Source organism: Lithobates pipiens, unplaced genomic scaffold, assembly GCF_037356315.1.
Source record: "Lithobates pipiens isolate NorthernLeopardFrog02 unplaced genomic scaffold, aLitPip1_a1.2 Scaffold_16, whole genome shotgun sequence".
Taxonomy (NCBI): Eukaryota; Metazoa; Chordata; class Amphibia; order Anura; family Ranidae; genus Lithobates; species Lithobates pipiens.
The window spans coordinates 43,813,044-43,839,453 of record NW_027507748.1 but is presented as its reverse complement, the minus strand read 5'-3'; the positions used below and the strand labels follow the sequence as shown (position 1 = coordinate 43,839,453).

At 45.8% G+C, this 26,410-nt stretch overlaps 1 protein-coding gene across 2 annotated transcripts in view; it reads right to left on the bottom strand.

Annotated features, from left to right (window-relative positions):
• The window catches only part of TMPRSS3 (transmembrane serine protease 3), a 116,026-nt gene extending 91,613 nt beyond the window's left edge, over positions 1-24,413 (bottom strand). Inside the window, exons 1-2 of one of the 2 annotated variants that reach the window (XM_077479806.1) lie at positions 24,217-24,413; positions 19,124-19,259 (exon numbers count right to left, since the gene is read on the bottom strand). In XM_077479806.1, coding sequence (XP_077335932.1) covers positions 19,124-19,259; positions 24,217-24,234 — 154 coding nt within the window. In that variant the 5' untranslated portion in view covers positions 24,235-24,413. Of the gene's footprint in view, positions 1-19,123; positions 19,365-24,216 lie in introns of those variants that run through there. The other variant, XM_077479805.1, reaches the window with a different exon arrangement.
• Between the last annotated feature and the right edge of the window lie 1,997 nt (positions 24,414-26,410).

Here is a 26,410-nt window from a genome sequence, read left to right as displayed (position 1 = left end):
CCCCCCGACCCCCCCCCCTGATCGCCCCCCCTCCCCCCCAGTCACAGTGTCACTGATTGCATTGATCATTTATTTACTGATCACTGCATTCAGTGTCAGTTGTAACAGTAAAAACTGTCAGGGCAGTTAGTGTTAGGTCCAGGGTAGCCCCCTACCCCCCCAATAAAGGTTTAACCCCCTGATTGCCCCTAGAGTTAACCCTTTCACCCCTTTTGCCAGTGTCACTAAGCGATCATTTTTCTGATCGCTGCATTAGTGTCGCTACTGTCGCTAGGTAGCTAGTTATTTTTTTAGGTTCACCGCCAGGTTTTTATATCGCTAGGTACCCCGATATACTACCCAATAATGGTTTTAACCCCCTGATTGCCCCTAGTTAACCCTTTCACCCCCTTTTGCCAGTGTCACTAAGCGATCATTTTTCTGATCGCTGCATTAGTGTCGCTACTGTCGCTAGGTAGCTAGTTATTTTTTTAGGTTCACCGCCAGGTTTTTATATCGCTAGGTACCCCGATATACTACCCAATAATGATTTTAACCCCCTGATTGCCCCTAGTTAACCCTTTCACCCCCTTTTGCCAGTGTCACTAAGCAATCATTTTTCTGATCGCTGCATTAGTGTCGCTAGGTAGCTAGTTTTTTTTTTAGGTTCACCTAAAAATAGCATCAGGGCACCCACCATTTATTACCCAATAAAGGTTTAACCCCCTGATCACCCGGCGGGTGATATCAATTAGGTTTTAGGGTCAGGGTCTAGGTTAGTGCCAGTACCGCTAACACCCACGTGCAAAGCATAAACCTCCCGTAGTGGTATAGAATCTGAACAGATCAATATCTGATCTGATCAGATCTATACTAGCGTCCCCAGCAGTTTAGGATTCCAAAAAAACGCATTGTTAGCGGGATCAGCCCAGATACCTGCTAGCACCTGCATTTTGCCCCTCTGCCCAGCCCACCCAAGTGCAGTATCGTCCGATCACTGTCACTTACAAAACACTAAACACATAACTGCAGCGATCGCAGAGTCAGGCCTGATCCCTGCGATCGCTAACAGTTTTTTTGGTAGCATTTTATATTTAAATCCGGAAGGCAGTGCTTGGTTTTCGGGGTCCCGTACGTGGCTAGGCTCCCAAAAAGTCCCCCACATGTGGTATCCCCGTACTCGGGAGAAGCAGCAGAATTTATTTTAGGGTGTAATTTGACTTATACCCATAGCATGTGCGAGCAATATATCATTTAGTGACAACTTTGTGCAAAAAAAAAAAAGTTTGTAATATTCCCGCAACTTGTGGCAAAATATAAAATATTCCATGGACTCAACATGCCTCTCAGTAAATAGCTTGGGGTGTCTACTTTCCAAAATTGGGTCATTTTGGGGGGTTTTGTGCTATTTTGGCATTTTATGGCCTTCGAAACTGTGATAGGTAGTGAGGAGTGAAATCAAAAATTTGCACCCTTAGAAATCCTGAAGGTGGTGATTGGTTTTCGGGGTGCCGTGCGCGAATAGACTCCCAAAAAGTCCCACACATGTGGTATCCCCATACTCGGGAGAAGTAGCGGAATATATTTTGGGGTGCAATTCCACATATAACCATGGCATGTGTGAGCAATATATCATTTAGTGACAACTTTTTGTAAAAAAAAAAAAATAATTATTTTTTGTCATTATTCAATCCCTTGGGACAAAAAAAAAATATTCAATGGTCTCAACATGCCCCTCAGCAAATAGCTTGGGGTGTCTACTTTCCAAAATGGGGTCATTTGGGGGGGTTTTGTGCCATCTTGGCATTTTATGGCCTTCAAAACTGTGATAGGTAGTGATAGGTAGTGAGGAGTAAAATAAAAAATGTATGCCCTTATTCGATTTTTCTTATAACAAAAAGAAGAAAATATCTTTTTTTTCAAAATTTTCGCTCTTTTTCCATTTATATCGCAAAAAACAAAAATCGCAGAGGCAATCAAATACCATCAAAAGAAAGCTCTATTTGTGGGAAGAAAAGGACGCAAATTTCGTTTGGGTGCAATATTGCATGACCGCGCAATTACCAGTTAAAGCAGCGCAGTGCGAAATTGGAAAAAGACCTCCGGTCCTTAAGGTGTTTATTGGTCCGGGGCTGAAGTGGTTAATTACCACATTAATCAGTCACAGAAACTGTGTAATTTATGTTTAGTTTTAAAGGGTTGATGTGGCAACCCTAGTTTTTGATGCGTTTTTTTTTTACTTTAACACACTGTGTATAGCTAGTTGCTAAGGAGCGGGTCGGGAAGCCAAACGCTGCGTCCTTAGCAACTGATTAGTAATCAGCTGTGAGCGGGATTCCCTGCTGACAGTTGAATGTAAGAAAAAGAATTGCCGGCAAAAAAAAAAAAAAAACGGGTGAAAAAAAACTACGTGTGCCCTTCAGGTCTGGTATGGATTTGGAGGGGAAACCCACACCAATTTTTTTTTTTTTTAATGGCGCCCCCCCATCCCCAAATTTTGGCGGGATACCCCTGTAAAAAAAATGGTGTGGTGGATTCCCCCCAAAATCCGTACCAAACCCTTATCCAAACATGCAGCCTGGCAGGTCAGGAGAGGGAGAGGATGTGCAAACACCCCTCCAACCTTGAGCCACACCAGACCACATGCCCTCAACATGGAGGGGGGGTGCTTTGGAGCAGGTGGGCCTCTTCCCCACAACCCTGGGCTGTGGTTGTGGGGGTCTGAGGGCAGGGGGCTTATCAGAATCTGGAAGCTCCCTTTAACAAGAGGGCCCCCTAGATCCAGGCCTCTCCCCCATGTGGATGAGTAGGGGGTACCCCTACCCATTCACCAAAAATGTGTAATATAGAATAAAGACAGTACAAGAGCTTTTGATGAGTCCTTTATTTAAAAATTTTAAAAAATGTCCCCGATGTAGATCCATGGTCAATCACGATGCCGACGCCACCGCCAGACCCGAACTCATAACAAACGTTCCCACGGTCTGCTTGCTACCTTCCTTAAATAGCTAAGGGCCGGGACACCCGCCAACGTCACCTGGTGGCACCGCCTCCCGTGACATCATTGACCGGTGCATGCTGGGCCGCCGACATCACAGGAAGGCGGTGCCACCAGGTGACGTCGCCCAAAAGGCCTTGTATGAATTTGGAGGACGGACCCCACGCCGTGTTATTTCCTGAATATAATTTTTTTTGCCAGCAATTCTTTTTTTTAGATTCAGCTGTCAGCTGATGACTCATTGGTTGTTAAAGATGTGGCGGCCAGCTTTCAGGCCCTGCTCCTTAGGACAGAAACCAGGAAGCAACTGAAGAAATAATAAAAAAAAAAGACAATTAAATATAATATACCCTCCAATCTATTTACTAATACTAACAGCATAAGGATTAAAAAATAGGTAATGCTGACTGAGAGAGTTTAGTTCTGCTTTAACCACTTCTGAACCGCCATACGTCGATATACGTCCTAACTTTGAAGAGTAATATCGTTGTTATAGCAGCAGCTAGCTGCCATAACCCCAGTATCCTCTTCTTCGGCCAGCGGTCTGGTCTCCCATAATAGTGGTCTCTGCAGCGAATTGCCACAAGATCACTTTTATTGGTGGCGAGAGAGGGCCCACTCCTCCCACCGCTTCCGACAGCTCCGGTAAACAGCGGAGGGCACCGGAGTGTAGCGGGAGGGGTGGACCCTCTCCCGCCGCTGATAAAAGTGATCTTGCGGCAAATCGGATGCTCTTCCTTGCTGGGTATGGAGACGAGTGAGGGGAAGATGGCCCCCACCCGTCTTCATACCATTGCAGGGCGGAAGCGACGTCAAAACATCACTTAGCTCTTACCAGGGTTATGGTAGCAGATAGCTGCCATAACCCCAGTATTTTCTTTAACCGCGGACAGTCTGCTTTCTGATTAAAAGTGGTCTCCACGTGGTGCCCCCCCCCCCCTCCATGTTCTGGTCATCTCCGCCTCTTACCAGAGCCGTCGGTAGCAGTGGAGACGATTCCGATCCGATCCTCTCCCCTCAGAGGCACAAAAATCAAGTGAGGGAATGATGGCCCCCATTCGACTCGTCAAACGTCACTTCTACCCAACGGCTCTAAAGGGACATTTTTTTTTAATTAAAAAAAATTATTTTATTTTTTTATATAGCATTAAAGTGTAAATGTGAGATCTGAGGTCTTTTTGACCCCAGATCTTACATTAAAGTAGCCCTATCATATTTTTTTTCTATTACAAGGGATATTTACATCCCTTGTAATAGGAATGAAAGTGATCCAAAAACTTTGTTTTAAAGGGATAGTGTAAAAATAAAAAAATATAAAGTAAAACAAATAAGAAAAAAAACATTTTTGAAGCGTGCTGTCCCACCGTGCTCACGCACAGAAGCAAACGCTTAGGTAAGTCCCTCCTGCATATGTCAACGGTGTTTAAACCACACATGTGAGGTATAGCTGCGATCGTTAGAGTGAGAACAATAATTCTAGCAAAAGACTTCCTCTGTAACTGGTAACCTGTAGAAATTTTTAAACGTCACCTATTGAGATTTTTAAGTGTCGAAGTTTGACACCAATCCACAAGCAGGTGCAATTTTGAAGCATGACATTTTGGGTATCAATTTACTCTGTGTAACATTATCTTTCACAATGTAAAAAAAAATAAAAAATTGGACCTACTTTACTGTTTTTTTTTTTTTTTTACCAGACCCTTATCCAAGCATGCAACCCGGAAGGTCAGGAAAGGGGGGTCTGGTATTGTCTCTTCAAGATTCATATCAGACTCAAAGGGCCCAGTATTGACGGATAAAAGTCGGATCCCGTTAATTGAAGTTGCATGGAAGTTGGACATAAAATTGTAGGGCAAAGACAAAGGGGAAGTTGGACATGAAGTAATAGGGCAAATACGGAGCGGAAGTTGGACATGAAGTCATAGGGCAAAGATGGAGCGGAAGTTGGACATGAAGTAATAGGGCAAATACGGAGCGGAAGTTGGACATGAAGTCATAGGGCAAAGATGGAGCGGAAGTTGGACATGAAGTCATAAGGCAAAGACAGAGCAGAAGTTGGACATGAAGTCATAGGGCAAAGACAGAGCGGAAGTTGGACATGAAGTAGAAGGGCAAAGACAGAGAAGAAATTGGAAATGAAGTCGTAGGGCAAAGACGGAGTGGAAGTTGGTTATGAAGTCATAGGTCAAAGACAGAGCGGAAGTTGGACATGAAGTAGTAGGGCAAAGAGAGAGTGGAAGTTGGACATGAAGTCATAGGGCAAAGACGGAGCGGAAGTTGGACATGAATTAGTAGGGCAAGCGGAAGTTGGACACAAAGTCATAGGGCAAAGACGGAGCTGAAGATGGACACAAAGTAATAGGGCAAAGACAGAGCGGAAGATGGACATGAAGTCATAGGGCAAAGATGGAGCGGAAGATGGACACGAAGTAATAGGGCAAAAACAGAGCAGAAGTTGGACATGAAGTCGTAGGGTAAAGACGGAGCGAAAGTTGGACATGAAGTCATAGAACAAAGACAGAACGGAAGTTGGACATGAAGTCATAGGGCAAAGATAGAGCGGAAGTTGGACATGAAGTCATAGGGCAAAGATAGAGCGGAAGTTCATAGGGCAAAGATAGAGCGGAAGTTGGACATGAAGTCATAGGGCAAAGATAGAGCGGAAGTTGGACATGAAGTAGAAGGGCAAAGACAGAGCAGAAATTGGAAATGAAGTTGTAGGGCAAAGACGGAGTGAAAGTTGGTTATGAAGTCATAGGTCAAAGACAGAGCGGAAGTTGGACATGAAGTAGTAGGGCAAAGAGAGAGTGGAAGTTGGACATGAAGTCATAGGGCAAAGACGGAGCGGAAGTTGGACATGAATTAGTAGGGCAAGCGGAAGTTGGACACAAAGTCATAGGGCAAAGACGGAGCGGAAGATGGACACAAAGTAATAGGGCCAAGACAGAGCGGAAGATGGACATGAAGTCATAGGGCAAAGATGGAGCGGAAGATGGACACGAAGTAATAGGGCAAAGACAGAGCAGAAGTTGGACCTGAAGTAGCAGGGCAAAAACAGAGCAGAAATTGGACATGAAGTCGTAGGGTAAAGACGGAGCGAAAGTTGGACATGAAGTAATAGAACAAAGACAGAGCGGAAGTTGGACATGAAGTCATAGGGCAAATACGGGGCAGAAGTTGGACATGAAGTCATAGGGCAAAGACAGAGCAGAAGTTGGACCTGAAGTTGCAGGGCAAAGACAGAGCAGAAGTTGGACATGAAGTTGTAGGGTAAAGACGGAGCGGAACTTGGACATGAAGTCATAGGGCAAAGACAGAGCGGAGGTTGGACATGAAGTAGAAGGGCAAAGACGGAGCAGAAATTGGAAATGAAGTCGTAGGGCAAAGACGGAGTGGAAGTTGGACATGAAGTCATAGGTTAAAGACAGAGCGGAAGTTGCGCATGAAGTAGTAGGGCAAAGAGAAAGTGGAAGTTGGACATGAAGTCATAGGGCAAAGACGGAGCGGAAGTTGGACATGAATTAGTAGAGCAAGCGGAAGTTGGACACAAAGTCATAGGGCAAAGACGGAGCGGAAGATGGACACGAAGTAATAAGGCAAAGACAGAGCGGAAGATGGACATGAAGTCATAGGGCAAAGACGGAGCAGAACTTGGACATGAAGTCATAGGGCAAAGATAAAGCGGAAGTTGGACATGAAGTAGAAGGGCAAAGACAGAGCAGAAATTGGAAATTAAGTCGTAGGGCAAAGACGGAGTGGAAGTTGGACGTGAAGTCATAGGGCAAAGACAGAGCGGAAGTTGCACATGAAGTAGTAGGGCAAAGAGAGAGTGGAAGTTGGACATGAAGTCATAGGGCAAAGACGGAGCGGAAGTTGGATATGAATTAGTAGGGCAAGCGGAAGTTGGACACAAAGTCATAGGGCAAAGACGGAGCGGAAGATGGACACAAAGTAATAGGGCAAAGACAGAGCGGAAGATGGACATGAAGTCATAGGGCAAAGACGGAGCGGAAGATGGACACGAAGTAATAGAGCAAAGACAGAGCGGAAGTTGGACCTGAAGTAGCAGGGCAAAGACAGAGCAGAAGTTGGACATGAAGTCGTAGGGTAAAGACAGAGCGAAAGTTGGACATGAAGTCATAGAACAAAGACAGAGCGGAAGTTGGACATGAAGTCATAGGGCAAATACGGGGCAGAAGTTGGACATGAAGTCATAGGGCAAAGACAGAGCAGAAGTTGGACCTGAAGTTGCAGGGCAAAGACAGAGCAGAAGATGGACATGAAGTCGTAGGGTAAAGACTGAGCGGAACTTGGACATGAAGTAGAAGGGCAAAGACGGAGCAGAAATTGGAAATGAAGTCGTAGGGCAAAGACAGAGCGGAAGTTGCACATGAAGTAGTAGGGCAAAGAGAAAGTGGAAGTTGGACATGAAGTCATAGGGCAAAGACGGAGCGGAAGTTGGACATGAATTAGTAGGGCAAGCGGAAGTTGGACACAAAGTCAGAGGGCAAAGACGGAGCTGAAGATGGACACGAAGTAATAAGGCAAAGACAGAGCGGAAGATGGACATGAAGTCATAGGGCAAAGACGGAGCGGAAGATGGACACGAAGTAATAGGGCAAAGACAGAGCATAAGTTGGACCTGAAGTAGCAGGGCAAAGACAGAGCAGAAGTTGGACATGAAGTCGTAGGGTAAAGACGGAGCGAAAGTTGGACATGAAGTCATAAGACAAAGACAGAGCGGAAGTTGGACATGAAGTAGAAGGGCAAAGACGGAGCAGAAATTGGACATGAAGTCTTAGGGCAAAGACGGAGTGGAAGTTGGACATGAAGTCATAGGTCAAAGACAGAGCGGAAGTTGGACATGAAGTAGTAGGGCAAAGAGAGTGGAAGTTGGACATGAAGTCATAGGGCAAATACGGAGCGGAAGTTGGACATGAAGTCATGGGGTAAAGACAAAGCGGAAGTTGGACATGAAGTCATAGGGCAAAGACGGGGCAGAAGTTGGACATGAAGTCATAGGGCAAAGACAGAGTGGAAGATGGATATGAAGTAATAGGGCAAAGACAGAGCGGAAGTTGGACATGAAGTCATAGGGCAAGGACGGAGCGGAAGTTGGACATGAAGTCATAGGGCATAGACAGAGCAGACGTTGGACCTGAAGTAGTAGGGCAAAGATGGAGTGGTAGTGGGACATGAAGTCATAGGTCAAAGACAGAACGGAAGTTGGACATGAATTAGTAGGGCAAGCGGAAGTTGGACATGAAGTCATAGGGCAAAGACAGAGTGGAAGTTGGACACAAAGTAATAAGGTAAAGACAGAGCGGAAGTTGGATATGAAGTCATAGGGCAAAGACAGAGCGGAAGTTGGACCTGAAGTCATAGGGCAAAGACAGAGCAGAAATTGGACGTGAAGTTGTTGGGCAAATACGGAGCGGAAGTTGTCCGACTTCCATGTAGGAGCAGTGTGAACCCGGCCTTATGCTGAAAAGAAAAGGCAACAAGTTTGGAAATGTACAGTTGTCTATATGCTGGAATTACCTGGACTCAATAATCCTGAGGAGTGTCTACATAACTCTAGCCATATATTGCATGTTTTAGTTTACCAGCAACCACACAAACCCAATGCATCATATTCGGGGGGGCAGGCTTGCCCTTTAGTAGAAACAATTTATTTTGCTATAAAGACCTCAGACTGCCCCGTTCGTTGTAGACAAGTGCAAGCTTTGCCGCACGGTAACTGCGTGCTCCGGTGCCGTTTTCTTCAATAACTATTGAGAGGAGCCGGTTGGACAGATGGGGAGGGATACAGAAGTCAGCCGTTCTCTCTCCCTCTGGCAAAATTACAAGTTTAGGCAAATGAACATCTGCATATTCAAGCCCTCCAGATTACAGGACAATAAAACTCGGCAGCTGGAAAATTAATGGCAAGTAATTTAGACCTAGCACTCAATTCCCTGAACCGAAATAAAAAAGCGCGAGCTGTATTTATAACCATCGTCTTATCTCGCAGGACGGAGGAAGGATCATTTCAACTCCTTCTTACTTAAGTCGTAAACTATTTTCGGAGGAAGTTGTCAGAAAGTTCTGGGCTGCCGACATCTTTTATACGCATTTAAAGAGGACCAGTCTACAACTGAGCCTATGAAAGAACCAAAAAGACAACGTTTATTCTGGTTATATTTTGCCTTCCCTGGTACCTTCTCCTCCCCCATCATCAGAGTGCTAATTACATTTTTAAATAGAAAAACCCTCTGTTTTTATTCTATATCTTGTCAGATTTGGTGATATCATCGATGGGTCTCTGTGCTTCTCTATGCAATGCATGCAGACCATGGCTGGTGGGAGCGGTGGCAGGGTGCTGTAGATGCTTCCCAAAAACATCACAGCGCCCGGACCCTCAGTACTCCTCTCACATACAGTGGAATCTTGGATTACAAGATAATCCGTGCCAGGAGAATGCTTTTAATCCAAAGCACTCGCATATCAAATCGAGTTTCCCCATAGAAGTTAATGGAAACAAAGATAATTTGTTCAGCATTGACTTCTATTGCATGTAATACCGCATATGGCCAGAGGTGGGGGGGGGGGCGCCAGAGAGCCCGGGAAATAACTCGGAAAGGCTCAAAAACACTCAGTGTTTCTGAGTATTTCAGAACGGCTCCGAACCGTTCCGAGCGCCCCTGACGCCCCCGCACCTCTGGCCAAATGTGGTACTGCACACCCCATTGGCTTGAATCCTGCTCGTGTTGCAAGACAACACACGCAAACCAAATCAGGATTTTTATTTTTAAAGTTGCTCATCTTTCAAAACGCTTGTTAACCTCGTTAATCGTGAAGGTTCCACTGTAACTCCAAACGTTTTGAGATGGGAACGAGCGACAATTATTTGTGAAAGTATGTCATCATAGGACACACCCCCCCGCCACACCCCCTTAACCACTTCAGCCCCGGAAGATTTTACCCCCTTCCTGACCAGAGCACTTTATGCGATATGGCACTGCATCGCTTTAACTGACAATTGCGCGGTCATGCGACTTTGCACCCAAACAAAATTGACGTCCTTTTTCCCCACAAATAGAGCTTTCTTTTGGTGGTATTTGATCACCTCTGCGGTTTTTATTTTTTGCACTATAAACAAATAAGCAAACGAGCGACAATTTTGAACAAAATTCATAATTTTTTACCTTTTGCTACAATAAATATCCCCCAAAAATATATTTAAAAAAAACGAATTTCTTCCTCAGTTTAGGCCAATATATATTCTTTCAACATATTTTTGGTTAAAAAAATCGCAATAAGTGTACATTGATTGGTTTGCGCAAAAGCTATAGCGTCTTCAAAATAGGGGATAGTTTTATGGAATTTATATTTTTATTTTAGTTTTTTTATTAGTAATGGCGGTGATCTGTCATTTTTATGACTGCGGCATTATGGCGGACACATCGAACACTTTTGACACTATTTTGGGGCCATTGTTATTCATACAGCGATCGGTGCTATAAAAATGCATTGATTACTGTGTAAATGACACTGGCAGTGAAGGGGTTAAGCACTAGGGGGCGATGAAGGGGTTAAGAGTGTCCTAGGGAGTGATTCTAACTGTGGGGGGGAGGGATGGGCTACTACTAACATGATAGTGATCACTGCTTGTTTACATAGGCATCTCCCCATTATTCCGCTCCATGACACGATCGCCAAGAGACTGGTGGACTCGATGTTCCGTGGGCACGGTCATGCTGTACGCGGCGGACGCGCACGCCTGCTATCCACGGTTCTTAAAGGGGACGTACAGATATGCCCATTTGACCATGCTGCCATTGTGCCGACATATATCGGCGTGCGGCGGTTGGCAAGTGGTTAAAGGAGAATTAAACAAGAAAAAACGATTAGTCAAACCCACAAGTGCAATTATTTTTACCATTTCAATTCCTTTATATTGGCTCTTGGAATTTACAAATGCAGCAATTTAGAAATCAGATGAAAGGTTTAGCACTGCAAAACACCTTTTGAAGGATAAAATGTGCATTTTATATACAACTATATAGATCAGACCAAACAATGTCATTGTATTGACAAAACGTACGTCGGGAGGAGTTTGGCATGCTGACGTCTCTGCGTACCTGGTCTCTTGGAAGGGCGTTTGTATACATTTGTATACAGCCGGCCGGCTTTTTTGCTTTTGGTTTATTTCTCATTGTAAGTGCAATTCTTTTTAATTTAATAAATGTTTTTACGATATTATGCCATGGTGTGCTTCTCTCTTTTGGGTTTCCTGTGACTGCCCTTGGGGTCTACCTATGTGCTCCGGTGAACTGGCTGAATTTTTCCCATTGCCGGAAGGAGGTGTTCAGTTGATTCCTATTAACCATGTCGTGTCCCAGGTAGAGGAGGTCCGAACTAAAGGCACCCGATACATCTTTGAAATTCAAAGGCCCCGACCGGGTTTAGGTCGCAAGCCCTAAAGGCTTGCTAGCTGGTAAGCCTCCATTTTTTACGGTGCTCACATCGGTGGCGGATTCACATGGACACTTATTTCTTTTTTTTTCTTTTCACGATTAAAGGGGTTTTTGGCGTTATTACATTTACTAATGCCGCGTACACAAGTAGCGGACTATCCGACGGACTTAGTCTGGTGGACTTCCCGCCAGACTGTCCGTCCGACTTTCCGAACGGGCTACTTGCCCACACACGGCACTTTTTCAGTGGACTAATACGGCGTACTAAGTCCGCCGTACTATCCGCCCTACTTTTGAAATGAACGGACTCGCCCACACACGTGGAGGAAAGTCCGCTCATTTCGAGCAGGTCTCCAGGTAGGCGGGGCCCGCGAAGGAGACGTCGCTGGCCCCACCACCTGGTATGGACTTAAAGGGGAACCCCAACGCCGAAAAAAACGTTGTGGGGGTTCCCCCCAGGTCCACATCAGACCCTTGTCCGAGCACGCTACCCGGCCGGCCAGGAAAGGGGGGACGAGCGAGCGCCCCCCCCCCCCCTCCTGAGCCGTACCAGGCCGTGTGCCCTCAACATGGGGGGTGCCTTGGGGAAGGGGGACCGCGTGGCCCCCCCACCCCAAAGCACCTTGTCCCCATGTTGATAAGGACAAGGGCCTCTTCCCGACAACCCTGGCCGTTGGTTGTCGGGGTCTGCGGGCAGGGGGCTTATCGCAATACGGGAGCCCCCTTTAATAAGGGGGCCTCCGGATACCGGCCCCCCACCCTATGTGAATGAGTATGGGGTACAATGTACCCCTACCCATTCACCTGTGAAAAAAAGTACCAAAAAAACACAACACAGGGTAAAAATAGTTTATTGCACAGCTCCGGGGGTCTTCCGTCTTTCGGGGTCTTCTCGCCAGACTCCTCCGCTATCTTCTGCTAGCTCTTTTGCTAGTGGAGGAGCCCTGCTTTCTTCCTCGCCGCCAGCCTCTTCTTCTGACTTCGGAGGTCTTGTCCCCCTCTTCGGTTCTTCTGCCGGCCCACCGCGCCTTCTTATAGCTCTTTTACAGGCGGTGGCCCGGTCTTCTGTCGCTGCTGTCGTTGTTGCCGCTGCCTTCTGTTCTTCTGTTCTTCTGTTCTCTTCTTCTCTTCAGATGTTGACTCGTCGCATCCTCCGCTCACAATGGCTCCGACGTGATGCGCGGCGACTTATATAGGGACATCACCGGATGATGTCCCCGCCCATTATGGTGTCACAGTCCCAGAGGATGCTGGGACTGTAACATCATAATAGGCGGGAACATCATCCGGTGATGTCCCTATATAAGTCGCCGCGCATCGCGTCGGAGCCATTGTGAGCGGAGGATGCAACGAGTCAACATCTGAAGAGAAGAAGAGAAGAACAGAAGGCGGCGGCAACGACGACAGCGGCGACAGAAGACCGGGCCACCGCCTGTAAAAGAGCTATAAGAAGGCGCGGTGGCCCGGCAGAAGAACTGAAGAGGGGGACAAGACCCCCGAAGAGGGGGACAAGACCCCCAAAGTCGGAAGAAGAGGCTGGCGGCGAGGAAGTCCGGCGAGAAGACCTCCGGAGACGGAAGACCCCCGGAGCTGTGCAATAAACTATTTTTACCCTGTGTTGTGTTTTTTTTTGTACTTTTTTTCACAGGTGAATGGGTAGGGGTACATTGTACCCCATACTCATTCACATAGGGTGGCGGGCCGGTATCCGGGGGCCCCCTTATTAAAGGGGGCTCCCGGATTCCGATAAGCCCCCGACAGCCAACGGCCAGGGTTGTCGGGAAGAGGCCCTTGTCCTCATCAACATGGGGACAAGGTGCTTTTCCCAAGGCACCCCCCATGTTGAGGGCACGCGGCCTGGTACGGCTCAGGAGGGGGGGGGCGCTCGTTCGTCCCCCCCTTTCCTGGCCGGCCGGGTAGCGTGCTCAGACAAGGGTCTGATGTGGACCTGGGGGGAACCCCCACGCCGATTTTTTCGGCGTTGGGGTTCCCCTTTAAGTCCATACCAGGTGGTGGGGCCAGCGACGTCTCCTTCGCGGGCCCCGCCTACCTGGAGGCGCGCTCGAAATGAGCGGACTTTTCTCCGGGCGGGAAAAGTCAGTTCATTTCAAAAGTACGGCGGACTGGCATACGCACGGCCGGATTTTTCGCCGAAATGCGAGTCCGGCGGGAAGATTGGAGTGCAAAACTACTTTCTAAGCCTGCCGTACTTTCGGGTCAAAAAAGTCTGCCGGAGGCTACACATGGGGGGATTGTTCGGTGGACTTGAGTTTGCCGGACTTTTCCACCCGATTATTTGATCGTGTGTACGCGGCATTAGAAGTCACTTTAACCAGATTTTTCCACTTGAATTGGACTGTTTTCAATTGAATTGGACTTTTTCATGAATATATTCATTTATTTATTTATTTTCTATGTGATATATATATAGATATTTTTATTTTCACTTAATTCTAATTGTGATATTCACTTATCAATTATTTGGGATATTCACGTAATCTACTTTTGTTGGTAATATATTCATAGGGATTAACACTTTCCCACACTAAATTATTTTTGTAATTATGAGATTTGATCATATTTTCACCATATGAGTGGATTTTTTATATTTCATATTTCCTATTCATATCAGGTTTATATATAGTTTTTTTTATTTTTTTGCGCTGCTACACTTTTTACCTATCTATCTTTGTGTGTATCTCACTTCTAGCAGCCGCTTAGTGATTTTTCTGTTTAGCGCGGAATCCAGCTCCCTTTTTTTACAAATGTCAAAAAATGCCCTGATGAGTGGGAGGATGTCAGTCTGGAGGAGTGGGCGTTCTTACATCCACATGTAATGCCGAGCTTCCATGATTGAAAGAACTGAAATCCAAGGAATAAAAGGAACAGGCCAGGGAAACTAAGGCTGGGGAGGAAAGAGTTAGATGATGCTGGACATCCTTCAGCCAGGAAATGAGGCGGGCACTATCTGACTTGCTGCAGCTTCTACTGCACATTGTGAGAAGCTCACAGTGTGCAGTGAAATCAGAGCAGGCAGTTTCAGTATAGAAGAGGAGCCTGTACATTTGTGGCTGGAGGATTTTTTTTTTTTTACTTTTTGTCTCCATTCACACTGCATTGCGTTAATATCAGGGAATTATGTTAACCTCCTTGCGTCCGCGCTATATGAATGACGGCTACAGAGCGGACCTACATTGCCGGGAGGCCGTCAATAGACATTTCTCCTTAAAGCGGAGGTCCACCCTAAAGTGGACCTCCGCTCATCGGAACCCTCCCCCCCTCCGGCGCCACAATTGGCACCTTTCAGGGGGAAGGGGGTGCAGATACCTGTACAGTACAGGTATTCTGCACCCACTTCCGGGATAGCTCTCTGCGGAAAGGGGCGTAGATTACGCCCCTTTCCGCAAGTGCCCCGCTGCCTGCTGGGAAACACACAGATCCCAGAGGCAGCGGGACCATCCTTATTGCGCAGCGCGATTCGCGCATGCGCAGTAGGGAACCGGGAAATGAAGCCGAAAGGCTCCATTTCCTGATTCCCATACCCAAGATGGCGGCGGCAGCACCCGACAAGACGATCTAGAGATCGGCTTCGGGTGCCGACATCGCGGGCGCGCTGGACAGGTAAGTGTCACTATTTTAAAAGTCAGCAGCTGCAGTATTTGTAGCTGCTGGCTTTTAAAAAAAAAAAAAACACGGAGTCCCGGCGGACTCCCACTTTAACATGCTCTCCTTAACTATTCAATTATAGGTATTGGAATTCCCTTTAAAATTTGGCTGTGAACGTAAAGACGAATTTGAATTTATCCGAAGTTACGAATTATTCAAAATAACGGATTCTGTATTTAAACGAATAGAACGTAACCAATTAATAATAATAAATAAAAATAGGAATAACAAAAACTTTTTATTATTATTATCATTTATTATTAATTTGTTCCATTCCATTTTGTTTAGATACGGAATTCATTGTTGCGGATAAATTTGTATGCGTTACGTTCACTAACAGCCAACCTATGATTTAATAGTTAGTTATTCTTTCAAATTTTCTGATTTTCTTTCTGATTTATGAATTTACGGCAAATTTTTTAATTTACGAACTGCGATCGTAACGAATAACTCGAAAAACGAAAAAAAAAAAAAAAAAAAAAAAATTTTTTCGGCAGTACACGTCTGTTTTGAAGAGCTTTTCAGGCGCTTTTGAAGAGCTTTCCATTCATTTCAATGGAGAGGGGCATTTTTTCAGTACATTTTTTCGTACTGCCCCAGTGTGAAAGCATTCATTGATTTTAATGGAAAAAAGGTTTATGTGAGCTATTCAGGTGCTTTTTTTTAGTGTGAAAGCACCTGAAGTTTACATTTTCCTGCCCTATAGCCGCTCACCCCTCTATTTTATTAAGGTCTTCATGTATATTGTTATATCTTGTGAAGTTATTGTCCTGTTTAGCTTCTTGTTTTCAGCAAACACTGATATTGAACTATTTATTCCGAAATCTATATCATTTATGAGCAAGTTAAACAGAATCGGTTCCAGGACAGAGCCCTGTCTTAGGGTTGCCACTTGTGCAGGATTCACCCGGGCAGTCCGGGCTTTGAATCTTGTGTCCGGGTTTCAGGCAGGGCGAAACCCGGACACATTATTCAGACCAGGCTGTGGCTCCCCAAGTAACCAAGACAGTCGCACACAAATCTGTTGCCATCCGGGAGCTGTGGGCGGCTCTCTGAGGGTAGGTTTGGCATCACTGGGGGGCGGGGCAATGATGTCAGGAAGAACAATTTGGCCACACCCACTGCACGCTATGTGCACCGCATTAATATTCTCCTTGGGGCACCCAAAGTGTTCGGGTTTGGCTTGAAGGAAAGGTGGCAACCCTGCCTTGGGGTACACCACCCACAACTCCAGACCATTCAGAAAATATGCCATGAATTACCACTCTCTGGATGAGCCAGTTTCCTATCCTATCCAGGTACACACCATGTTATCCTTACCTTAACCTCTTGCCGACCAGCCGCCGCAGTTATACTGCGCCAGGTTGGCTCGGCTACGTGAATCACCATAGGTGTACGTCGGTTTGTGCACAAGGTTGTGTGGGTGCACGCGCACGTGGCGATTGGCCAGAAGGGGGATGCCAATCCGCTGATTGGCCAGCAGAGGGGAGCCAACCCATTGATTGGCCAGCGGGCGGTAGAGCCAATCCGCTGATTGGCTCCCCCGCTGGCCAACGGGCGCGCGTGCCCCCACAGGACCTCGTGCACGAACGGACGTAGACCTACGGCAATTTGAGCAGCCGAGCCAACCTACCGCAGTATAACTGTGGCGGCTGGTCGGCAAGAGGCCCGCGGTCATTTCAGAACGGGGATCTGCCTGTGTAAACAAGGCAGATCTCAGTTCTGTCAGGGGGTGACACAGAGATCCCCTCTTTCTGCTATGCCGGAACATGGATCTGTGAGTTTCCCCAGGCAGCCCATCCCCCATACAGTTAGAAACACACTGAGGAAACACACTTAACCCATTGATCGCCCTCGATGTTAACCCCTTCCCTGCCAGTGCCGTTAGTACAATGTCAGTGCATATTTTTAGCACTGATCACTGTAATAATGTCACTGGTTCGCAAAAAAAGTGTAAAAAGTGTCAGTTAGGTGTCTGATCTGTCTGCCGCAATGTTGCAGTCTCACTAAAAATCACAGACCACTGCCATTACTAGTAAAAAATATATATATTTTACTAGCATACTAGCACATTATGTCATTGCCTTGCAAGTTGTTCTTTTTTTGACAATGAAGGTTTACAACCGCTTTAACCCTGTGATCGCCCCTGATGTTAACCCCCTCCCAGCCAGTGTCATTAGTACAGTGACAGTGCATATGTTTAGCACTGATCACTTTACTACTGTCACTGGTCCCTAAAAAGTGTCAAAGGTGTAAATTGGTGTCTAAATGTCTGCCGTAATATTGCAGTCCTACATATTGGCCAAAATTGGCCAGAATACATATTGGCCAAAATTTACGAAGAAATTCAATTATTTACATTTTTTTATTGGGTATGTTTTATAGCAGAAAGTAAAAAATTGTGTTTTTTTTTTCAAAATAGTCTTTCTTTTTATAGCGAAAAAATAAAAATCGGAGAGATGATCAAATACCACCAAAAGAAAGCTCTATTTGTAGGGGAAAAAATACATAAATGTTATTTGGGTACAGGGTCACACGACTGCACGATGGTCAGTTAAAGTAACGCAGTGCCATGTCACAAAAAATAGCCTGGTCAGGAAGGGGGGGTAAATCCTTCCAGGGCTGAAGTGGTTAATGTGTAAATCAGTGGCGGAACTACCAGGGTCGCAAAAGTCACACTTGTGACTCGGCCCTGATGATCCGCCACAAAAATTCAGAAATTTAAACATTCGGAAATTGGGAAATTGGGAAATTGGAAAATTCGAAAATTCGGAAATTTGAAAATCCGAGTTTTCGGATTTCCGAACTTCTGAATTTCCGAATTTCCGAAAAAAGCAAAAAAACGAATGAAACCAAAACGAACAAATTTGTGGTCAGTACACATGTCTAGGCACCGCGATGGGAGTAAAGGGCCCAGAGGTCAGTGGGAAGGGGCCCGGGTCCAGGCCCAGAGTGAATGGCCCCAGGACCAGAGCAAAGGGCCCCAGAATTGACAGAAAGAACCCCGGGACCAATGGAAAAGGCCCCAGCGGACAGGCTCATGGTTTCTTGCACCGGGCCCTCAAGGTTCTAGTTAGATTTTTCTGGTAATTAGGGACATATTGCTTTTAGGGACAAATCAGCGATCATTTTTGACCACAAGGATGAGAAAACACTGTTAGAAATGTGTTTTCTGGAGAAACATTTGCCATCTTGGTCCTTTGTCTTCTCTCATTCCCGAAGTTGAAGGCGAACATCGATTTGAGCCCACTAATGACTAGAAAATTGAATGAAAGTTCTTAAAATTAAAATTTTCAAATGACATTCTACTAGTATGTGGCCAGATGTAAAGTTCCATACACCTCAACAGACTTATAGGGGTTGATTTACTAAGACCGGAGAGTTCAAAATCTGATGCAGCTCTGCATAGAAACCAATGAGCTACCAGGTTTTACTGTCAACCCCTTTCACACTGGGGGCGGTTTTCAGGCGCTTTAGTGCTCAAAATAGCCTCTGCTAAGCGCTTGAAAACCACCTCCCATTCATTCAAGTGTGACTTTTCACACTGGGGTGGTGCGCTTGAGGGATGTTCTGAAAGTCCTGCAAGCAGCATATTTGGGGCGGGTTGGAAGCGCTGTATTTAGTGCTCCGAAAACACCCTACCTATTGCAATGAATGGGCAGCGCTTCCGAAACGCCTGAAAAGCATTTTGGAAGCACCCCAACACGAGAGTTTTTAACCCCTTCTTTGGGGTTAAAAGCGCCCCACTAGAGGCCGAAAAGCACTGCTCAAACAGTGGTAAAGCAACGCTAAATCAAATGGTGCTTTACCGCGGCCCCAGTGTGCAAGGGGTCTAATTGAGCAAGCTGAAGTTAAAAGCTGATTGGCTACCATGCACAGGTGTACCAGGTTTTGTACTCTCCAGTTTTAGTAAATCAATGCTTTAGTGTTTCTACATTGCAGATTAACAAAAAGTGTTCCTGCAGTTCTACTTCAAATTAAAGGTTCAATTGAGCTTTAACATCTTTACTGTTGGGCATACCAGAATTGTTTTGTCCTGGATCCACTTTTGTTTTTGACAAGAAAAATCGAAAGTAGGAGAAGGCGATATCTACAACCGGGACTTCCTCTTCCGACACAGACACAATTTCCAGGCTGCCTGTTGCTTCCTCAGGAGCCTGAAAAGAAGAAGATGGAGGAAAGAGTGGAGGAACCAGAGCATTCCTTACTGAATCACCATTTTTACCGACCTCCAAATCAAAGTGCTTTTGGGGTTCTGTCATAGCCAGAGGAACAGCTGTGAAGAATAGAAGATTCAGAGTTGTAAATGGTAAAGAGGCAGTTGTAAATGGTAGAGAGACAGTGGTAAATGGTAGGGAGACAGTGGTAAATGGTAGAGAGATAGTTGTGGAAGATATAGGGACAGGCATGTACTGGCCATTGGGACTACCGGGAGTTTCCCAGTAGGCCGATGGCTCAGTGGGCCACTCTGATGTAAGGGGGCTGCTGATGGGACAATCTGATCTAAGGGGGCTGCTGATGGGACACTCTGATGTAAGGGGGTGCTGATGCGACACTCTGATGTAAGAGGGTGCTGATGGGACACTCTGATGTAAGGGGGTGCTGATGGGACACTCTGATGTAAGAGGGTGCTGATGGAACACTCTGATATAAGGGAGTGCTGATGGGACACTCTGATGTAAGGGAGTGCTGATGGGACACTCTGATGTAAGGGGGCTGGTAATGGGACACTGTTGTAAGGGAGTGCTGATGTGACACTCAAAATGTAAGTGGGCCTGGTCTGGGTGAAGTCCAGGGTCAAATTTCTGTCCCAGTCCAGCCCTGTATAGGGACAGTTGTAGGAGACGGAAGGACAGTTTTAGAGGCCAGAGAGAGCTCTGAAGGACAAAGGGACAACAGCACGCGATAAAGAAGAAGTTATGAAAGTTGGAGAGATGGCATTGAACGATAGAGCAAGAGTTGTGTAAGATAAAGGGAGAGTTGTGAAGGGTATAGGGAAAATTATGAAGAAAATAGAGTTGTACAAGCTAAAGAGAAAACTGTGAAAGGTAGAGGGAAAGTTGTATAGGCATGGCGGTACTGGAAAAAGGGTCAGCTATGGAGGGAAAATGAAGAGTTGTGGCGGATAGGTGATCAGTTGGGGAGAGCAGTGAGATAGTTGTGGAGGACAGGAGGTCAGTTGTGGAGGGCAGTGAGGTAGTTGTGGAGAACAGGGGGTAAGTTATTTAGGGCAGGAGGACAGTTATGGATTATAGGAGGTCAGTTGTGGAGGGCAGTGGGATAGTTGTGGAGGCTAGGGGGTCAGTTCTGGAGGGCAGTGAGATAGTTGTGGAGAACAGGGGGTAAGTTATTTAGGGCAGGAGGACAGTTGTAGAGTATAGGGGGTCAGTTGTGGAGGGAAGCAGGAAAATTGTGGAGGACAGGGGGTGAGTTATGAAAGCCAGGGGGGCAATTGTGGAGAAGAGAGGATCAGCAGTTTCGGCAGAGGGACAGTTGTGAAGGAAGGGAATGAGTTATGAAGGGTGGAGGGGCAGTTGTGAAGGAGGGGGGTGAGTTATGGAGGCCTGAGGGACAGTGTTGTATCGGGAGTCTGCTGTGGAGGACAGAGGATCAGATGTTGAGGGTAGAGGGACAGTTGTGGAGGATGGAGGGTGAGCTATGGAGGGCAGAGGGACAACTGTAGAGGATAGAGAATCAGTTGTGGTGAGCAGAGGGACAGTTGTGAAGAACAGCAGTGAGTTATGGAGAGCAGAGGGACAGTTGTGGAGTATCGGGAATCTGTTGTGGAGGACAGGGGGTGAGTTGTAGAGGATCAGTTGTGAAGGATGGAGGGTGAGCTATGGAGGGCAGAGGTACAATTGTAGAGTAGAGGATAAATAAGTTGTGGAGTGCAGAGATACAGTTGCGAAGGATAAGAGGGTCCGCTGTGGCGAGACTAGGGACAGTTGTGAAGGATGGGAGTTAGTTATGGTGGCAGAGGGACAGTTGGTGAGTATCAGGAATCTGTTTTAGAGAACAGAGGATCAGTTGTTGAGGGTAGAGAACAGTTGTGAAGGATGGGGGATGAGCTATAGGGGGCAGATGGACAATTGTAGAGGATAGACAATCAGTTGTGACGAGCAGAGGGATTGTTGTGAAGGACAGGGCTGAGTTATGGAGAGCAGAGGGACAGTTGTGGAGTATCGGGAATCCCTTGTTTTGGATAGGAGGTGAGTTGTGGAGGATACAGGATCAGTTGTGGAGGGCAGAGGGATAATTGTGAAGGATGGAGGGTGAGCTATGGAGGGCAGAGTGACAATTGTAGAGTAGAAGATCAGTTGTGGGGAGCATAGGGACAATTGTGAGGGACGGGGTGAGTTATGGAGGGCAGAGGGACAGTTGTGGGGTATTGGGAGTCTGTTGTGGAGGGCAGGGGGTGAGTTGTGGAGGAAAGAGAATCAGTTGTGGAGGGCAGAGGGACAATTGTGAAGGATAGAAGGTGAGCTATGGAGGGCAGAGGGATAATGAGGGAGGATAAGGGGGTGAGTTATGGAGGGCAGAGGGGCAGTTGTGGAGGATAGGGGGTCCGTTGTGGTGAGCATAAGGACAGTTGTGAAGAATGGGGGTGAGTTATGGAGGGCAGAGGGACAGTTGGTGAGTATCGGGAATCTGTTGTAGAGAACAGAGGTTCAGTTGTTGAGGGTAGAGGGACAGTTGTGAAGGATGGAGAGTGAGCTATGGAGGGCAGAGGGACAACGGTAGAGGATCAGAGATAAGTTGTGGAGTGTAAAGGGACAGTTGTGGAACATAACGGGGGTGAGTTATGGAGGGTAGAAGGACAGTTGTGGAGGATAGAGGATCCATTGTGGAAGGCAGAGGGACATATGAGAAAAACAGGGGTGAGTTATGGAGGGCAGAGGGACAGTTGTGGAGTATCAGAAGTCTGTTGTAGAGGACAGGGGCTGAGTTGTGGAGGATAGTGGATCAGTTTTGAAAGGCAGAAGGGGCAGTTGTGAAGGATAGAAGGTGAGCTAAGGAGGGCAAAGGAACAATTGTAGAGAATAGATGATCAGTTGTGGAGCATAAGGGGTGAGTTATAGAGGGCAGAGGGACAGTTGTAGAGTATAGAGAGACAGTCGTGGAGGATAGGGGGTCCGTTGTGGAAGGCAGAGGAACAGCTGTGTGTATAAAGGGTGAGTTGCGGAGGGCAGGGGGACAGTTGTGCAAGATAAATGGACAGTTGTGGAGGGTAGAGGGACAACTGTGGAGGACAGAAAAACAGCTGTGATGTAGATTAAAGGTACATAACAATTGGGGTCAATTTAGGAGCTTTTTGGAAACCATGTCTCTTGTAGACAGAGATCCAAATGTGAACAGCTTACACTCTACAATACAAAGTTCCTATTTTTAAGTGCTAACCATGAAGTGCATTAGTTCATGACATGACAACCAATTTGAGTTCATTCTGCTAAACTCTGTCCCCCTATACTCCGCAACTGTCCTCCTGCCCTAAATAACTTACCCCCTGTTCTCCACAACTTTTACTCTATTTAACCATCTGCTATTAAAATATATGTAAAGCCATTTTTTTACATTATAGAGGTATAGAGTGGCGGATAATTAAAGTCAGTGTCAATTTTTGTTTTGTTTTTTCTTAATATTAAGAGAGACGATATCTTTCCAATATGAGGGAAATCAGCTCTTGGACAGCAATCACCAGAAGAAGTGTCCCCATTGGACGATTGCCCCTCTTTTTTTGTAGTGGCAACTCAGAATTTTGGCTTTACACTGACTCTCCCTAACGGATCACAGACAGCAATAACCACCTGTCTGGTTCTAACCCCTCACCACTCCATAAGAAATTTTGAAGTTTAGCCTTTAGTTATAATGAAAGAATAGCATTTTTTACTGAATTAGACTACCTGTATCTTCCCAAAGAACACAAATTATTACATTAACATTGCTTTTTTTGAGTGATCCTTCTATTAGAAACTAAGCGTATGTATTTAAAAAAAAAAAAAAAGCACATTATTACAATAAGGAATCAGCCACAGGTACACACAATCTTGGCCAATTTTCTTGCAATCTCCACCACTTTGCACCACAAACAATGGAACAAACCAAGGCAACCCACCAACCTTCCTGCCATATACAGGCAGTCGGTCCCGTAGTTACAAACATCCGACTTACAAACAACTCCTACTTACAAATGGAGGGAGACAACAGAAAGTGAGAGGAAATCTACCCCTAGGAAGGGAAATTCCCTCCTGTAATGCCACGTACACACGACCGGACTTTTCGGCGGACTAGGTCCGACGGAACGAATCCGCCAGACAATTCGATCCTGTGTGAGCTTCATCAGACCTTTGCTGTCCAAAAATCAAACGGACTTTAGATTTAAAACATGTTTCAAATCTGGTCGAAAAATCAGTTTGTCTTTATGCTAGTCCGTCAGACGAAAACCGACGCTAGGGCAGCTATTGGCTACTGGCTATGAACTTCCTTATTCTAGTCCGGTCGAACGTCATCACGGTCGAATACGTCGGACTTTGGTGCGCTTGTGTGTGGCCAAATCCGTTTGTTTGGAAAGTCCGTCGGACCTCCGCCGAAAGTCCGTCGGGAAGACCGTCGTACCTAGTCCGTCGAAAAGTCCGGTCGTGTGTACGCGGCATTAGAGTTATTATGGGAAAAAGTTGACTCCACTGATGCCTCATCACCAAGGCTTGTTTCCAAAACAACCCAAATTTGTCAAAATTCAATTGTCATTGGGACAGAAAGTGAGATGAAATCTTCTGAACAGGGGCACAGACAGCAAAACAAACATTACAGGGGTGTCAACCCTTCCCTATGTTATCCAAGAAGCTTAAACATTGTTTTTTCCGCTGGAGCTACACTTAAAAAATTGACCTGTTCCGACTTAGAAACAGAATCAACTTAAGAACAAACCTACAGATCCGATCTTGTTTGTAACCCCGGGACCGCCTGTGCATTTATAAATTGGTAGGAGGTTGCTTGTCTTGACCAGTTTTTGCAAATAAAAGCTGGTTGAAAGTAACTGAAATTGCCAGAAAATGGCCATGTGTTTGGCCATACACACGAAAAACACTGTAATATACCATTATAAGAGACTCTTACCTTCTCTTCAGTGGCCATGGTTGGTGTTTGCTGTATGCCGTCTTTTCATCATTAAGCAGAATGCCACGTCTGGCCGGTCTGCTCTGTATCCGCTCCGTCTGACCACCTGTGTGCAGTGGAGGATGATGGAAGCGATACATTGTAACTGAGACCCTACACTGACACCCGATAGCCAGGGGCATCTCTATGGTGACCAGGGAGGTAAAAATCAGTTACCCTATTGATCGGGACACGGTGATGATTAGAAGGGTAATGACAATCTACAGAGGGGAAAGAGAAAAGTTCATAAAGTACAGAAAAATGTATGTTAAAGTAAAGTAACAAACTCAATTTGCTGATAAAGGTCCACTTAGATGATAAGAAGGTTTCCACTGGTCAATGCCTTGAGATTATTCAAAAAGATACATTAGAACATTGGGGGTGACTTAACGGGAACTTGTCAGTATAGAAATGATGGAGCTGCCGGTGTTGACTTGTTTTTTAAAAGTTCATGTTTCAGTCCTGGCTGGAGATTTCAGTTAAATAGAAATTGCTATTCAGCCAATCACACGGCAGCAACTCAATGCATTTAGGCATCTAGATGTGGTGAAGACCCCTTGCTGAAGTTCAAACCGAGCATCAGAATGAGGAAGAAAGGGGATTTAAGTGACTTTGAATGTGGCATATGGTTGTTGGTGCCAGACGGGCTGGTCTGAGTATTTAAAAAACTGCTGATTTACTGGGATTTTCAAGGTATGCAGAATGCCATCTCTGAACACACAACACATCGAACCTGACCAGGCCAATTTTTGCGATACGGAGCTTTCTTTTGGTGGTCTTTGATCACCTCTGCAGTTTTTTATTTTTTATGCTATAAACAAAAAAAGACCGACAATTTTGAAAAAAAATTTTTTTTAACTTTCTGCTATAATACATATCCGAAAAAAATATATAAAAAAAATTATTTATTCACCAGTTTAGGCCGATATGTATTCTGCTACATATTTTTGGTAAAAAAAAATCGCAATAAGTGTATATTGATTGATTTGCGCAAAAGCTATAGTTTCTACAAACTATGGGATAGATTTCTTGACTTTTTTTTTAAAATTGGTTGTACTGTTAATGGTGCAATCTGTGCAGGACTGCGACATTGCGGCGGACAAATCTGCCCCCGAGTGACACTTTTTGGGGACCAGTGATATTATTACAGTGATCGGTGCTAAAAAAAAATCCACTGATCACTGTATAAATGACACTGGCAGGGAAAGGGTTAACTCTAGGGGGAGATCAAGGGGTTAACTGTGTTCCCTGGGTGTGTTCTAACTGTGTGGGCTCACTGGGACAACACAGAGATCGCTGTTCCTGATCACTAGGAACAGCCGATTTCAGTATTGTCCCCTGTCTTTTTTGTTTAATAAATCTTTATTGAAACACGTAGAGACAAAAATTTTTTTACATATAACATAAAACATATTCCATGCAGTGTTGCAGAAAAAGTGGAATAGACTATCCCAGCAGCTTATGACATCTAGAGGTCTAATGTACTTAATACAAGGTTCCAAGCTTAATGGAAGACCATCGACCGCGCATATGACGCTGGTCGGGTAAGGATATGCATTCAGATAGGAATTCAAAGCCAATAAAATGCATGGAGGATAGTATTGTCCCCTGTTAGTATGGGGATCTGCCTCGTTTACATTGGCAGATCCCTGTTCTGCCTCTCTTTACCGCGATTGCAGGTTGCCGGGGGACATGGAGTCTGCTGGACCCATGGGCGAGCTCCCGCACCTCGAGGCGGACACGTGTGCACCCCCGCTGTATCTCAGGCACAGCCAGACATACAGGTACATCGGATCATGCAGCTGGGCCACCCTGCCGCAGTATATGTGCGGTGGGCATTCCGGAAGTGGTTAAACACTGTAAATAGCTGGTTGCTAAGGAGGGGGCCAAAAAGCCGGCTGCCGCATCCTTAACAACTGATGAGTCATCAGCTGTTAGCGGAATGTAAAAAAAAAAATTGTAGCCAAAAAAATAATAAAAAAATCGCAAGCACCCATCCCTATATGTTGGGTGCATACAGCCTGGTGGTTCAGGAAGGGGGGGTCCCCTCTCTTTCGTGACCTGCCCAGGTTCATGCTCAGATAAGGGTTTGGTATGCATTTTTTTTTTAATATTTTGGGTAGGGGAGGGTCCCTTCTGAATCCATACTAGACCC